The sequence below is a fragment of the Vigna angularis genome, chromosome 1 (genome assembly GCF_016808095.1).
Source record: "Vigna angularis cultivar LongXiaoDou No.4 chromosome 1, ASM1680809v1, whole genome shotgun sequence".
In the NCBI taxonomy this organism is placed as follows: domain Eukaryota; kingdom Viridiplantae; phylum Streptophyta; class Magnoliopsida; order Fabales; family Fabaceae; genus Vigna; species Vigna angularis.
The window spans coordinates 37,511,617-37,528,043 of NC_068970.1; the positions used below are offsets into that span (position 1 = coordinate 37,511,617).

At 32.6% G+C, this 16,427-nt stretch overlaps 2 protein-coding genes across 3 annotated transcripts; one reads left to right on the forward strand and one right to left on the reverse strand.

Annotated features, from left to right (window-relative positions):
• Window positions 1–8,162: 8,162 nt before the first annotated feature.
• LOC108327350 (ethylene-responsive transcription factor ERN2) lies at window positions 8,163–9,242 on the forward strand. The gene has a single exon (XM_017561069.1). It carries the CDS (start codon window positions 8,163–8,165, stop codon window positions 9,240–9,242), a length of 1,080 nt encoding a protein of 359 aa, XP_017416558.1.
• A 1,387-nt stretch (window positions 9,243–10,629) lies between these two features.
• On the reverse strand, window positions 10,630–13,341 carry LOC108333871 (uncharacterized). Of its 2 annotated transcripts, XR_008246472.1 has the most exons (2): window positions 11,689–13,341; window positions 10,630–11,234 (listed from the first exon to the last, which is right to left on the reverse strand). XR_008246472.1 is itself a non-coding variant. In XM_017569350.2 (1 exon), exon 1 carries the CDS (start codon window positions 12,914–12,916, stop codon window positions 11,843–11,845), a length of 1,074 nt encoding a protein of 357 aa, XP_017424839.1. In that variant the 5' UTR covers window positions 12,917–13,341; the 3' UTR covers window positions 11,430–11,842. The 2 variants fall into 2 exon arrangements, 1 of the variants encoding a protein (XP_017424839.1); XM_017569350.2 differs by lacking the exon at window positions 10,630–11,234 and having other exon boundaries at window positions 11,430–13,341.
• Window positions 13,342–16,427: the final 3,086 nt, after the last annotated feature.

The following is a 16,427-nucleotide window of genomic DNA, read 5'->3' on the forward strand; positions in this document are numbered from 1 at the left end:
AAAGATGAAACAAAATCTTCTACAAACTCTTAAGAGGTAAAATAGGAAGGATAAGCAAGAACTTCCCTGAGTACCTAGAAGTACTCACGATTGAGGATGGGGAGAAATTCATCTTTCATTTTTCAACTAATTAAATATGGTTTGGACACCTCATGAGAAAGAGCTTTTTGTTTGTTCACTCTCAAATAGTCAACTATGATCATTCTAGTTGACATTATGGTGGAAAATGTCGTATTTGCAATAAAGGAGGAAGAGAAGAATTTCTTCTATGACATCCCTTTCAAAGAAAAAAAGTTAGTATGATCTATGATGGCAACAACTTCTCTACTTACTAGAAGACTATTTATGTCAAATAGGGATATGGCTAAGTTATAATATATTAGTGGACGAAAATCTTACTTTAGAAGTCAACTTTTTAAGTGTTTTTAGAGATCTCACACCAACTAGAGATAACACAAATTAACTATTATATTAGTGGATGAAAACCTTACTTTATAAGTCAATTTTTTAAGTCTTTTAGAGATCTCACATCGATTAGAAATAAGAAAAATTTACCATGAGTGTAAATTTCACCTTACAAGTCATTTTTTTAGAATTGAGCTATGCTTAAAATTGACTTCTTAATATGGTATGAGAGTCATTTAGAGCCTATCATAGCTCTTGTTGGACCTATTGTGTCACCCATTATCAAATCACTCATAAATATTTAGTCTCACGCTTGAGATGTATATGCTTTGGCATGATAGGGTATGTTGGAGATCGCACATCAACTAAATATAAGATCAATTTACAATATACAAGTGAGTGCAAACCTCACTTTACAAATCGATTTTATAGGATTCAGTTATAGAATGGACTTGGCAAGAACACTTGGTATTGCAAGAGCAAATCAAATCAAGTCTAAAGTTGTCTACCTCATCCCATATAACCTTTAACTTAGTAAAATAGTCATAAACAGTCAAGTCATCATGATGGAGAGTGGCTGTCTCCATTTTATGGTCTGGAATACGTGAAAGATCCCTTGAAAGAATTTACTCTTTAGGTCATTCCAAATATCGAAGGCCTTGTCCATCCAAATGATGCTTTGATGAATGACGATTGAGACAAAATGAATGAGCCAGGAGGCAACCATGTTATTGTAACGATACTAGATAGAGAAGCTTAGATCATTCTTGTCAATTGATTCGATGGTGTCAAGAATGAACTCAACCTTGTTCTTGATGCTATTAAGAGAAGATCATCTAAAGAGAATATACTGTTTTGCAATTTAACAAACAAACATTTAATGAAATATCGTTTAGAGATGAATAGTGTTTGGACATTGTGCACATCAGAACATTCTTACCAAACGCTTATAAGACAAACTATGACCTATCAAGTATAAAAGAATAAACATCATTTGAAAAAAGCATGTCTAGTGAAAGAAACCATAAACACTATATATTATCAATTGTCATTACTTGAAAAAGCTCAGACTTGCATTAAACGCTTATTATATATGAAACATGCTTCAACACTATTTCAACGTATAAATCATTAAATTCATATACGTATTGTACGTTGTTTGCTATGTTTTTTCCTCTTGATATGTGCAGATATTGACAACACCAAGATATACTCAAAAGCACTGCATGAGGATCAGAAAGATGTTATGAGATAAGAAGAAATTCCTATAATGTTTCCTCATGCTTTATGTCCTACCATAGTCGTACAAGCTCTAACTACGAAAGATATGTTGCTCTTCTCAAGATGCAAAAAAGTACATATCTTCGTACGAGAAGTCACCTAATCTCAACAAAGTCAATTATCTCTAAGTAATGCTCTTCTCTCGAAGAAAACCATAAAAGGATGACTCACACAAGAGAATAGGAGAACTTTTGCTATCATTATATCGTTACATTGTTATTCTCTCATAAGCTTACATTGTTATTTTTGTTTATATTGCATTTATCCTCTTATAATTATCAGAACATGTACTTATAAATGAACACTAATTGTGTTTGGAATTTTGAAGAAAATTAAAATACTTGTATGTTTAGCTCAGGAGAGTTAAACGTTCTATACAATTATCTAGAATTGATACTATGAGTGGTTAGAATACTTGAATACCAAGAGTGGTTAGAATACTTGGATACTAGGAGTGGTTAAACTCATACTAATCAGAATTGATTAGGGGAACCAAGAGTGGTGAGAATACTCAGTGTATACTAGGAGGGTGGTTTGTAATCGGTTGTAATCTTGGATAAGATTAGTAGAACCTTTTAAGAGTTCTTGAGGGAGACTAGACGTAGCTCAAGATTAAGTGAACCAATATAAAATACTTGTTATTGCTTTATTATTTTAAAATGTTTTCCTAAACACTTGCTTAAAAATAAAAACGTCTAACAATTATTGCAGTCGTCTAACTCTTGCAATAGTTATTAAATGCTAGTTTTCAAAAAGAGCTTAGAAACACAATTCAAACTCCCCCCTCCCTCCTCCCCCTTTTCTAGTGTTTCCTTGTGATTTTAGATGGTTATATCAGTGATCATAAACTTGCTCCATGAATGGTAATTCATGGCATTATGAAGCGACCCAATAATAGGAGTGACAAGTTCTCACTAGGATGAAGAAAAAGAAATCTCTAAATAGGTTGATCACTTTGAGTGGGTTGACTATTTTGAACTGGTTGAGCTTTTACCAAGGATAAAGAAAGCAAAGAAACTCTTAGGGTAAACCTAAATGTGTTAGATTTTTTATTTGTTTAAAAGTTTTGTCAACTTTAAAGTATAAGGGTCAATAGTTTAATGTAATGGTAATTAAACAATAATATAGGGAATAAATGATGTCTTAATGGTAAAGTTTATGACTTTGTAGGTCAAAAGCCAGTATGTAAGTCTATAAATTGTAAGTTTTTGATTGACATACATTGTGACATACATGATAAGCATATTCAAAATATCTAAGTGAGTGTTATTTTCTAACAAATTGGTATCAGAGTTGAGAAAGCATGAGTGTCTGAGTGAGAAAAAGATAGTGAGAAAGAAATGACCAACCTAGCAAACAGTGTTTTCCTGTCTCAGTTGACAAAGAAATTCAACTATGACAATTAAATTATGCATATGAGAGCTCCTCTTGGATCCCAAGACATGTGGGATGTTGTTGCGAATGACTATGAAAAGCTCATGAAAGATGAAGAGCTAAAAGTGACCTAAGTTGTTGCATTGAGAAAACTACATATGAAATATCAATCAACTTTGTATATATTATATTGAGCTATTAATGAATTTGACTTTGAGAAGATAATGAATACAAAATCTTCAATAGAAACATGATAGATTCTAGAAAAAGTGTACAAAGACGATAACTGAGTTAGACTTCAAACTCTCAAAGGTGAGTTTGAAAATCTAAGAATGGGGAGTAGAGAATGATCGGCTAAGTATATATCTTAAGTAAAGGAGGTAGTGAATCAACTAAGAAGAAATGAAGAGGATTTACCTGCCAAGTGGATTGTGGAGAAGTCACTCACTAAGAACTTCGAGAATATTGTATGTGTAAAGGAGTTCAAGGACTTGACCTTGCTCTTGGTTAAAGAGTTTATTGGATCCTTGGAGGCACACAAGCAACGAAGGGTGACAATGTTTGAGCCACTTGATCAAGTACTTCAAGTCAAACTTAACCTGAAAATCAAGGCTGAAGTGGTCCTAAAGGAAGAAGAGGGTCGGGGCCAAAGTGATGATGATGGAAATAATTATGAAAACGACAATAAACAAACTGGTCAAAAAATTGGCATGCCCGTGGACAAAGTGGAAACCGAGGAAGTCAGTCAAGTAAGTCTAACGTTGAATGCTATAAATGTGACAAACATGGTCACTATATGCAAACGAGTGCATATCGGTCAAATATTACTGTTGTGGTAATAAGATTGGTCAAATAGAAATACGGTTGAGATGAAAAAAAGGAAGAAACAAATTTTCTTATTAAGAAAGTTGATGAAAAAATTGGAATTTTGTTGATGGCAAGAAGCCCGGATGCTGAGCTGCCAAGTATGAGCCCGAATGTCGGGCTGCCAAGCTTCAAGGTCAGGTTGCCGAGCATTAAGACCGGGTTACCGAGTTGCAAGGCCGGGGTGTCGAGCTTGGGTAACGAGCTTCCAGCGTGGATGCCAATATGTCGAGCTTGGATGTCAAACTGTCGAGCTGCTAAGTAAGAGTCTGAAAATTGGTGATGGAAGCACGAAAGAGCATCTACATAACTCAGTAAAGAGATTGGAGGAGTTGGTGGAGAACCATAGAACTTGGAAAGGATCTTAAAGAGTTTGGAGGAGTTGATGGAGAATCCAAACAGCCCGAAAAGGTGCTTCGAGAGCTCCTAGAACTCAGTGCAGAGTTCGTTGGAGAACTCGGTGAAGAAATTGTAAAGGTTGACAATTGATATCTCGGATATTTAGAAGGTAGGCTCTCTTACTCTTGTTCCTTAGGATGGCAATCCTAAACCCTAGATCTTTAAGTTGTAAAACGAAGGTGCTGTAATAAATAGATGTGGTTTCAACAGTGAGGGAATTGTTGCTGTTGCAGAAGAGGCTGAGCACTCAGCACGGTAAGAGGAAACTAGATGAAACTTCAAGCACTTCACCTTCTTCCAACAATGAAGTCAAAAAAGGTGCAAAAGCTGGCCTTGGTATCACTCTTAGAATGAACAAGACAAGTGAAGATGTTGTAGCGGGCTATGTTCAAGGAGTTCATACATTGTCTCAATATGCTGATTATTTGGTAATTAATGTTTCATCGCCCAATACCTCAGGTTTTGGCATGCTTCAAGGAAAGAAAGCAACTAAAGAATCTTGGTAAGCAGGTCCAGGCTGTTTGTGATGAAATGTAATGTGTTAAGAGGGTTCACCTCTATTGTTGGTAAAAATTGTGCTAGATTTGTCAAAAGAAGACCATGAAGATATTGCTATAGTTGCCTTGGCCAATTCTCGGCAAACATTAGGAAATTGGTAAAGGATGGGTTTATCATTAGGAAGCCAATTAAGATTCACTCTTGATCACGTGCTCGTAGGATGAAGGAGGCAAAGAGGAAGGGTTGTCATTTTGGATATGGTAAGCGTAAGTATTTACAATATTTTTCGTTGGAGAAAACATCTTCTCTTATAATGAAAGGTATTTCAAAAGATGAAGATGAAGGTAAGAAGAACCTGGTTACCAAGAACAAGTCGGCCAAGGTAAAACCGAAGAACCCAACATTTAATGAAAAGAACAAGTTCGAGGGGTTGATATAGTTGGAAAAGTATAGATGAAAGATAGAAGAAACATTTAAGTTTAAGGGATAGTTTTGTTAGAATAAATTTAAAAGTGATAAATTTAATTGAGTTGTTTATTTGTTTAAAGAGTTTTATCAATTTTAGAGTGGAAGGATTCAATAGTTTAATATAATGGTTATAAGCAATATTTTAAAGGTAAAAAGCTAATATGTAAGTGTATAAATTATAAGTGTGTGATTGACAAAGTATGACATACACCAAAAACATATTCAAAATATCTAAGTGAATGTTAGTTTCTATCTGAAACCACAAAGAAAAGAATATATAAAATAAAGAAAGAAAAAAAAATGCAGAGTCATACAACATAGCTTTGATATCATAACACGCTTGCTTTGGTCAACCATGAAAACAAAGTGATAAGAGGTGATGCTACCGAAAGTGTAGGCTTATTTTTATTTAGACATGTTGTTCCATATCACAAAAAGAGCGATAATGTTGCAGATTGGAAGGAAGAAAGAAAACAGTTAGGAAAAAAGAAACGTACTTTTTATTATTATTCAGCTTATTGATAGACTGATATAAAGGTGATAGAATTTGTAAGGTTGGTGGAGAAATTGACATAAATTGGCTAGCCAAGTATTTCAAATATTCGCTTGTAGTTATTTTAGTGGGCTTGCAAGGAATTTGAGAGCCAGATTCTTGCTGCACTCTGTGGTTCTTACATCGCAGGAACATAACAGCTCAAGGCAAGAACACTATGTTGTCATGTTTTAATTTTTCTTGTACACAATATTTTAGGTCTTTTTATATGATTGAAGCACTCTAAGTTACATAACTTTGTCTTGATGATTAAAAACCAATTGATTATAATGAAAAAGATTAATTATTTTTACAAATAATGTAATATACTAAATTAACTTAACACAATAAACAAAAGCATTAGAAAGAAAAAAAAATAGAAGTAATATTCAAGACTGTAATGATATGTTTGAGTTAAATTTGTAAGAAAAAGGGTACCAATTATGTAAATATTTATAAAAATATAATAAAAGATGAAGACATTGTGTGTATATACAATCCATGTTTATATTTTTTTTTTATTTCAAACTTATTAAACTAGTGAATATTTATTATAAATGAAAATTTTACCCTCTCCTAAATCTGAAAAAAACTATTAAACATTAACATAACTCAAATTTGAAACGCAAAAAAAAAAATTTAATGTAATTTTTTATAAAATGTAATTTTAAATTGAAGATGCAAAGCTGAGGAATATATAACCATGTGATTTTTTTTTATTTTTTTTATCAGCAATAGAACCGTGTGATATTAGAGTACCAACAAGTGAATATCATCGATCGTGAGACAGATCATAAACTCTTTTAAATATTGTAACATGCAAGCAAACTTTAATAGGACTAACGTTTCTTTGTGTAAATTTAAAAAAAAATGTTATTACCACATTTTAAAATTATTTACTAAAAATAAACCACAATTTGCAAGATAAACAAGAATGCGTGCTTATATATAAGGAGTATTTTTTTATCTATTTATTTTATTTTTACAAGTTACTGTTTTATTTAAATTTAATTGATTTTTAAATTTAACTACGTTTTTAATTTAATTACTTTTTTTAAATCTAATATATAAAAGTCATATACTAAATAAATAAAAATTATCTATAATTAAATTGTAAAAATTTATTATATTTATTTTTATATCTATAATCTTTTTTTTTTGTAAAAAAGTAACACATGCATATAGTTTCACTTGTATAATTAATAAATACGAAAACAGATTTGAGTTTATCTCATCGTACAAGTATCAATCTAAGGCATATGCTTTTGTGACTGATGTAAAAGGTGATTTCTACAAGGTTTTTGACATTGACAAAAGCTACACACATGCCGGAAACTAATCTTAATTTATCGAACAAACTCCAACACACAAATCTGTTTTGTTGGTGGACAAACAACATATTTTAAAAATTTTAAAACCCTAATTTCTTGCCTTTGTTTCTCATTTATTTTTCTTTTCTCCATCTAAACTAGATAACTTTCTTCGTGAGTATTTTATGATGAAAAATATGTCAACATAACACCAATAATAGAGTGATAAATATTAAAATAAAACTATTTTAACTTCAAATAATCTAAAAACAATATAGAGCACCTAAAAAAAATCAAGAATGCATTTCACACATATTTTTAACATGTTTAATTTCCTCAATATAAAGGTAAATATAATGAAGAATATGATTTATAAAAAAAAAAGATTTTATATTAATTATGAAGAAAGTTCGATTATACGAGATATAATGCTTATTTGTGGATATTGATTTTGTGAGATTAAATTAAGTATAAGTTTATTTACTAATATGATTAAAAATTAGTAAGAGTTTCTCTCAATTAAGTCTTTTCTAAAAAATTTCAATAGTTTTTTCTAAAAAGCTTCAATAGTTTTTTCTTTCTTTCTTAAATTTTTTTCTATTTTTTTTCTCTCAGAGAATCTTAATCTAATTCGTGTCTAAACACTTCACCATATTGTTCACATAAAAAGGAGTGAAAAAAATTCTAACACTTGAAATCCAGAATCTCTAGTTGCTATGTAACCATGCAATAATAATATTCATTTTCCAATAAATTCTATGATTTTAGCTTAAAACAAAGCTAGATAATTAGTGAGTTCAAGCAAGATATACTAAGCCAAAATGAAAAAGCCAGATTCATTGTGAAATACGTCTTGTAATCTCCCCCAGAATGAAAGCGAAATATGTACGGTACCAAGGTTTGTTTTTTAAGTAAAAAACAAGTTAAGAAAGAAAGCCGATTCATAGTTGGAACAAAAGGAAGCAACAAGCATTTGAGATTCCAAATATCTCACTTTCAACTAAACAGCTTCTGCAATCACTTCGCTATAAATGCGTGCACTGGCCAATGCTGCAATGCACCACCGATCGAACGTAAAAGAAAGCATCATGAAGGGGAAAATGGCAAACAAGAGAAAAAGATGGGAATGTGAAGGAGGGGAAAAGAAGAGTGAAGAAGGGAAGACAGAATGGGAAAAACTGAGGGAAGAAGCAGCTTCAATGGCTGCTGCTATTCTTGGAGCTAGAAGAGCTAACAAACGTTACATTGGGGTGAGACAAAGACCCTCAGGGCGATGGGTGGCTGAAATCAAAGACACCATTCAGAACATTAGACTTTGGTTAGGCACTTACGACAATGCTGAAGATGCTGCAAGAGCTTATGATGAAGCAGCACGTTTGCTTCGTGGTGCCAACACTCGCACAAACTTCTTTCCTTCCCAATCTTCTCCTTATGTTTCTGCTCTTCCTCCAAAGATTGCCAAACTCCTCTTTCATAGACTCAAAGCTAGAAACTTTGAATCATGTACTCGTTTTCCGAGTAACCACTATGATCAAGAAACCAAAGTAGAACCTCAACCTCAATCTCAGCCTCAACCAGAACCAGAACCTAAATTATATCTCCAAACAGAAGAACCCCACTACGAGAATTTTGTAGACATGGAAGTAAATGGGATTGTTGAAGAAAGTTATCATGGTGCTAGTTATAGTTCTTCTGCCATGACTACTTGTGACTATAGCTGTGGAACTAATGAAGACGATTGTAACCAGAAGGGTAGCGGGGAAGATTTCAGCTTCGGTTATAATTTTGCTGAGAATGTTTATGATGAAGAGAAGAAGATTGTGAGTGGTAAAGGAGAGTTTGAAGGTTGTGATTTTCAGTTTTTGGACTCTGGTGGATCACTGAGTTACTCTTTTTGTCCGTTTGAGATAGCAGAAGAGATGGTGGGAGCGATAGAGGAAAACAAATATTACGATGTTGATGATTCAGCGTTAGGCAGAGAAACTTTTATGATGAAGTATGAACGTAAATTCTCTGCTTGTTTTTACACCTTAACAGGGGTGTCTGAGTGTTTGAGGCTACAAGTTGGACAAGAAAATGGAAAGGAATTGGAAAATTTTTTAGGATGGTAACTCTGACGTTAGACCTAGTGACGAACAATATTTTCTTCCACTCATTTTTTTATTTTCATTCTTGCTTCAAAGAAAATAAAATTGGAGTAGAATTCATATTCTTTTAATCTTGTACTATTGAGATGGGTCTAACCCATATTCTTTAATTTCATTACAAATAAAGCTAATTCAGTTTTGTGACATGATAAGGCTTTTGTTGTGTACTTTATGTCAAATTGAGTAAATAATAAAAAAAAACTAGTATCAGTAAATTGTGAATTACAATTTAAAGTGAATGTTCTTGGATTTTGTGAATCATTCTTCGTTGTTCTTCAATTCAGCAAGCTAGTTTTGTTTCTTCCCACTTGTTAGTTGACTGTACTAAATACTGTGTGTTCACGAATAAAAAAATACATTGAATTCACAAGTATGAAGAGAAAACAATACTATAAGTTATTCTTGTACTTGTACAATGAAAACAATACTCGTTTAAGATATTAAAACTTAACAATCTCATTTAAGTAAAATAAAACAATAATTATATATCAAAAAGTCTAAAGAACTTAAACCCCAACAATCTCATTTCTGTGTTTTACATTCATCCTATCACGCACATTAACAATACGATAAATTTCCAAAAAAAAATTTGTAATTTTTTATTTTGTATACACTTGTGTTTTAAATTAGGTTACCTTATTATTTAAATGTCTGCAATCAAGAAGTCTACTTATCACACAAGTCTCTCTATAAATACAACTTTTACTGACTATTTTATTACTGGATTTGGTATTATTGCCAAGTTCCACAAGTAGTATTTGCACAAAAAGAAAATAAAACGAATCAATCTTTTTCCTTACCTAAAATCAACGTAAACATTAGCTTTTAGATAAGTTAGGGGCAAGCACTTTTAATTGAAGTTAAAATACACAAGTTGATTTTGAGTTATGAAAAAACTTAATTCATTTTATTCTTTTATTTTCTTCTCCTAAAAAGTGTTTATTTATAAATTATCCAAATAGAACCTTAGTCTTGCACAAGAAGATTTGAGCATTTCTCATTCACATCTTAACACCGCAATATGTAGATCACTAAAATTTGGCCCCAAAAATATCCTTGAATATGCCATTGGCATGAAGAGAAATGCTAGAAATACACTATTTTAAACGCACACTCTTGTTGATTGAAATTTATCGAAAATAACAATTTCGTGGATCTCAGAATCTTACTTCACCAATTTTCCATAATCTTGTAATTTCTAATAATTTTTAACCAATATAAGAGTGTATTAAAAGGATTGTTTAAGAACATGTTACTAACACTCTTTTAAGAATAAAATAGGTTGCTAAACAATATTTGACAAAAAATTACCAACCACAAATGCAATTAAAACCAACAAAGTAGAACGAAATACCCTGCTTGCCATATGAAATAAGCCTCAACCGTAGTATTTTTTGCTCTCTAGTAAGGTACTTCTAGTAGTGGATCCATTGTGTAGAAAAGGGAAGGTTGGTGCACTCATGGAAGTAGAATGGCCATGCTCAACTTCGTTGCAAATTGAAGGAGCAGATCACCATACTACACTTATATTTTATAACCTCGTTCGGTCAACGTGTGGAACAACAAAATTTTGACAAGTTTAACAAATATTCTCCTACATAGAGCTTGAAGGAACAAGCAGTTAGGCACACAGAAAGATCATTCATTGCATGGTAAAATCAGAAGGTGAATTCCTTCGTGATCTAGACATGAGAGATTTTTTGGTACAAACGAGCTCTGGATACTTTTTTCAAGAATCCACTCGGAGCATACTGAATATCAATAGATAAACTTATTCTTTATATGTATAAATTTTAACAATGTAATAAAAACTGAAAAAAAAAGCATCAAGACCATTTAACTGGGAACAAACTTTCAAACCTCACGGCAAGTACTCTCCCTTAACAGGCGGATCAGAAAATACCAACCTAAGACCTCTCGGTGAGGTTTGTGGGATTCCTTAACCTTGAAAGACCCCTAAATATTTTAGAACAAAAGAAAGAAACGTTAAGTCTTAAGATATATTAGCAAATAATGAGGCAGATAAAAGTACAGAATTCAATAGACTCACTCACCTATGACATTTTTCTCAAATAGTACTGATTTTAGTGATTTATTGTTCTACATGAGTTGGTTGCAGCTATAAATGTTTGAAGCAAAAGATCAATTCAGCAGAAAATTTGTTACCCAATACATTATGAAGGCAGGAGCTTCAAAGTGTGTATAACAATATAACAACAAAAATGTGGTTTGTTTCAAATTAGTTTCTTAAATTTGCCTATAAAATATATTCTTTTCTACTAACACTCAAAAAACAAATACATTGACTATCCGGCTTTCATTTTCTTCATATTTGTAATATAACTAAAAGGTAATTTCCGTACGCTGAAATGAGCTAGCTCGTTAAGGTAAAGCCATTCAAAGTCATCACCTCTACGTAGCTTTCCTATCTAATGCTCAAAGGATGAAATGTTGCAACTTGCAAGGTTCCTCAATAGCAACCCAGTTTTCAGGGAACAAACTCTTACAGCTTCCCTCTTCATCTTATTCATTCAATTGGCACAATCAATACCATGCTGACAATGTCATTGAATTCCCATTGATTCAGCAGAAATGGTCATAGTTTCTAAAATTGAGTTGCCTTCGCTATCTGAGACCTCCAGGCTAGATGATCTGCAACTGAAATAGAAAACTGCACTCATCATGGAATCTATAAGCACTACAAATGAATACATCACCACCAAGAGTGGCCCTTCCCACACCCTTGAAGATCCATCACCATAGCTCAATGTCTTTACTCTGTGCTCAAACAAGCCCTCCACAAAGGCCATCCCTATAGTCGATCCAAGAAATATCAGTAGACCAACCTGTGTCTGACCCTTGATCAAAATACTAGACCGCAGCATTGCCTGCGCTCCCGAAACATCCTCCAACACAGAGATCACTATCGAAATGTTACAGATGATTATGGCATTGGCAAAGACGACAGAGAAAACCAACCCAACCAGCATTGCACAGTACACAACAATATCAGGGGAAAACCCAAGAACAGCTAATGCACTGCAGAACGCAACAAGGAAAACACAGAACAAGGTGATGCAACCAACCACAAGCGCACAGCCCCACAGATATGTGAAGAGGATCTTCCTCCAAATCTTAGAAACAATCACACAAAACTTGGAAGCATCAAACCTCTTTCTGCAATAAGTACAATCTACGGTATAGACAACACCAGCTTTGGACAATAACAACAATGTAGCATACAAAGGAAAGCACACGGCTGAAGAAACCACGGTCTCTGCAAATCGCTGACAGGACTGTTTGATAATTGGTCTCAGAGGAAGACCACTAGCTTGGGCAACCAACATAAGCCTAATAGATAGATTCTTCACAATAGACACATCCACTATCACATTAGACAAAAGCACAGCAGAAACAGGACAAATAAGCATAACAGCGATTGCAATGAAACCCCATGAATCGAACCTAAGAATCCTAACAGTTTCTCTGAGAATATCCAAAGCATTCATTGATTGCATTTCATAATTGCGATCACGACCAGAGAGTTCAAACTGCTTAACAGGGGTTCCCTCGGATCCCTCCTTCCTGGGGTAATCAGACCTGATTCTGGGAGAACAACCTCCAGTCGAAATCTCCATTTTGGGGGCGGGCTTATGAATGAAAAAACTAAAAAACAAAGATTATTTCATTGGAGTTCAAGATTCACTCGAAGTTTAACGAGAAACCCAAGATCTGATACAGCTAGATTAAGCTCAGAAAGATATCATCACGAAGTTGGGATGTCTTCAAAAGGGAATGATTATGCAGAATGGAGGATGAATTGAGAAGAATGAGGAAATTGAGACAATACAGTACCTAGAAAATGGATTTGAAAATTGGGAGCGTTGAAAAGTGTGGCATTGAAGGTCTTTGCTACAGATAGAAGCAATGAGAATGAGATTGCCTTTGAGAAGAAGAAGAAGATGAAGAAGAAGAAGATGAAGAAGAAAGGGATTTTGAGTCTCTAAGCACAGTAACAGAAGAAAGGGTTGAAACTTAAAATTCAGATTTGTATCTATTCTACGTAGCTCCAATCCAATAATAAATTATATTTTTAATGCTCCATAGAAAATTTTAGAGTTTCGGGAAATACAGGACAATTATTCATAATTTCTTAACTCACCCTCGTCTATTAAGAAACTAATAGCGATTCCCCTAGTAAGGTCCCCGATCCGAATTCTAAACGGAGTTTTTAATTTATTTATTTTATTCTTTTAAAAATATATATAATAATTAAATGTTTAAAACATGTATATATTACTTATTTCGAGTAAAAGACTGAAAGTATGTATTTAGTTTTTTTATACTGAAATTGGACTATACTATGTATTTTCAACAAAATCAAGTAGTTTCCTTGTCTTCAAACTCGATTTTTTTTTTGTTTTATAATGAAAAATGAATAAATAAATAAAATATCCATATGCATGCCAATAACCGTTGAGCCTAAAACGGTTAAGAAATACGTTCAGTGGAAGACTTCACCCTATTTTTCATATTTTTTTCATGATAGATATTTTGGAAATTGTTTATTTGTTATGGTTTTTTTTTTGTGCCTTTTGTGGGTATGATCCACTTTTTCTCAAAGAAGTGGATTATAAGTGTTCATAGTTCATCAATTATTTTAATACATAATTTGAATTTTAATAATCTCAAATTTAAACATTATTTGTCATTTACCATTATTTAAATCAATTAAATACTACAAATTATTACACAATTTCAAAACTATTTTAATGATTGAAATAAATTTTAAGTAAAGTAATACTAGAAGATAAAAAGTAAATTTTAGTATATATATACATTTCTTTAGTTTTAGTAGCTATACTTTTAAATCGATAAATTAATCCATGGAAAAAAAAGTCTGATACTACAATCCAATATATTAGTGCAAGAAATGTAGAGGAGAGAGAAGAAAAAGGGAGGAAGAATAACAGAAAAAGCTGAAAAATGGCAGGAAATGCAGAGTAGAGAGAATAAAAAGTACAGATTCGTCAGCTGGAGTTAACTCTGTTTATGTGAATTTAACAGAAGAGATCTAATTGATACAATTTATACTACTTTGAGATAAAATAGAAGCATTTTTAAAACCGGGTACTAAACAAAAATTCACCCCTTAACATGGGACGAAGTAAGCTATTAAGCCTAAATTAAAATAACTCGTCTAGAATTTAGATAAGGAAGGATCTAAATTCTTAGTGTTAAAAAAGAGTCTTGGTATGTTGTCGAGAAAAATGTTAGTTGGTACACGTTTATCATTACTTAAAAAAGTTGAGAGAATTATTTATTTATTTTTTAATCATTAAAGGCTTAAATAGTGAAAACTAAATGTTATAAAGATTTAAATTGATTTGTGTATAAAAAATAGGTTTAATAGGTTCGGAGGTCCTTATATTTGTGGGTTCGTTTCAATTGGGTCCTCCAATTTTGAAAGTGATCAATTTGGTCCCTAATTTAACAAAATTGAGTCAATAATACCCTTTCCGTTAAATATAATGGACGGCGTTAACTTTTTAAACATGTGGCATGTTGAGGCATCCTTTTATTTGCAGGTGGCACAGTTTTATTTGAAGGATGCTTCAACATACCACATGTTTAAAAAGTTAATGACGTCCATTGCATTTAACGGAAAGGGTATTATTGACTCAATTTTGTTAAATTAGGGACCAAATTGATCACTTTCAAAATTGGAGGACCCAATTGAAACGAACCCACAAATATAGGGACCTCCGAACCTATTAAACCTAAAAAATAAACTAATCAAATTTTTAGCTTTTTTTATCAAAGTTATTTTATATTTTTGATTTAGATTATTTAAATGTAAATTTGATATTAGAAAATGTTGAATAGTTTATAAGTAGTAAACTTATGAATTTTTATCGTGGATGTTTTTACTGTACTACGGTAACACTTTGATTTTTGAGATGTTAAAGATTATTAAAAATTGATAAAATTCAAAATTTATTATCTGCTTATATATAACACATTATACAATCATAGTTGATAATTTCATTCACAAGCATGTAAACATAAATATGTATGGGGTAAGCTATCGATAAATCAACCATAACAACAAGAACATAGATACTGATTATATCAACTATAATAAAACACACAAGAAGATACATATCTTCTTATTATACCAACCATAATCAAACACACAACAAGATGCATACCTTCTGATTATATTAATCATAATCAAACACCTCATACATAGTAGTAATAACAAAAGGATTCATAATCTTCTAACATAAACAATTCAATCATACTGAATTACTCAATCCTCGATCCCCAATCCTCGAACGTCGATCATTGATCCTTGATCTCTAACCTTTGATGTCATCACTAACATCTCACACATAGACCCTTAGTCTATCCACTCATTAGCACTCATGTTAACTACTTACTATAACCATTATAGTAACACCATTATCAACATAACATAACTTAGAGCATCTCAAGTACCATGATCATCATCATAGATACACCACCATCAACACCATGAGCATCACCGTGCTATAATACCATAGTGGAAAGAGTCTATCTCACTCCTGTACCCTACCTCACCGATTGTAGTCGCTCCTATAGCCCACATGTAGCCTCTCCTACAGGATATCTGTAGCCTCCCCTACAAATCATCTTCTTCCAATGCACACAAGACAAAAGGAAGCACATATTCGTAGATAGAACCAAGATTTACGAGATACAACAAGTAGACTTATTCTCCACTCTCATGCTCATTAATTACATACTCAAGTACATCCCAACACTCACTCATGCTCCACTCTCAACCACAAGTCAAACTCACCCTAAACATAACCATTAACCTCAATCTCTTATTATCATCATGTTCCATAGCTTCTCAGGTTAGGTTCACGTCCATTCTTAATCAAATTTGCCACTTTTCACCAAAATGCACTGTGATAATCAACTATCACTTAAGATAATCGATTATCTCACTAAAATTTACCAGAAGCATCACGCATGAAGGGATAATCGATTATCATCCTAGATAATCTATTATTCCCAAAATCACACTTAAAACCAACGCGCAGATAATCAATTATAACTAATGATAATTGATTATTGTCCAATCGAAACACATCCTCAACA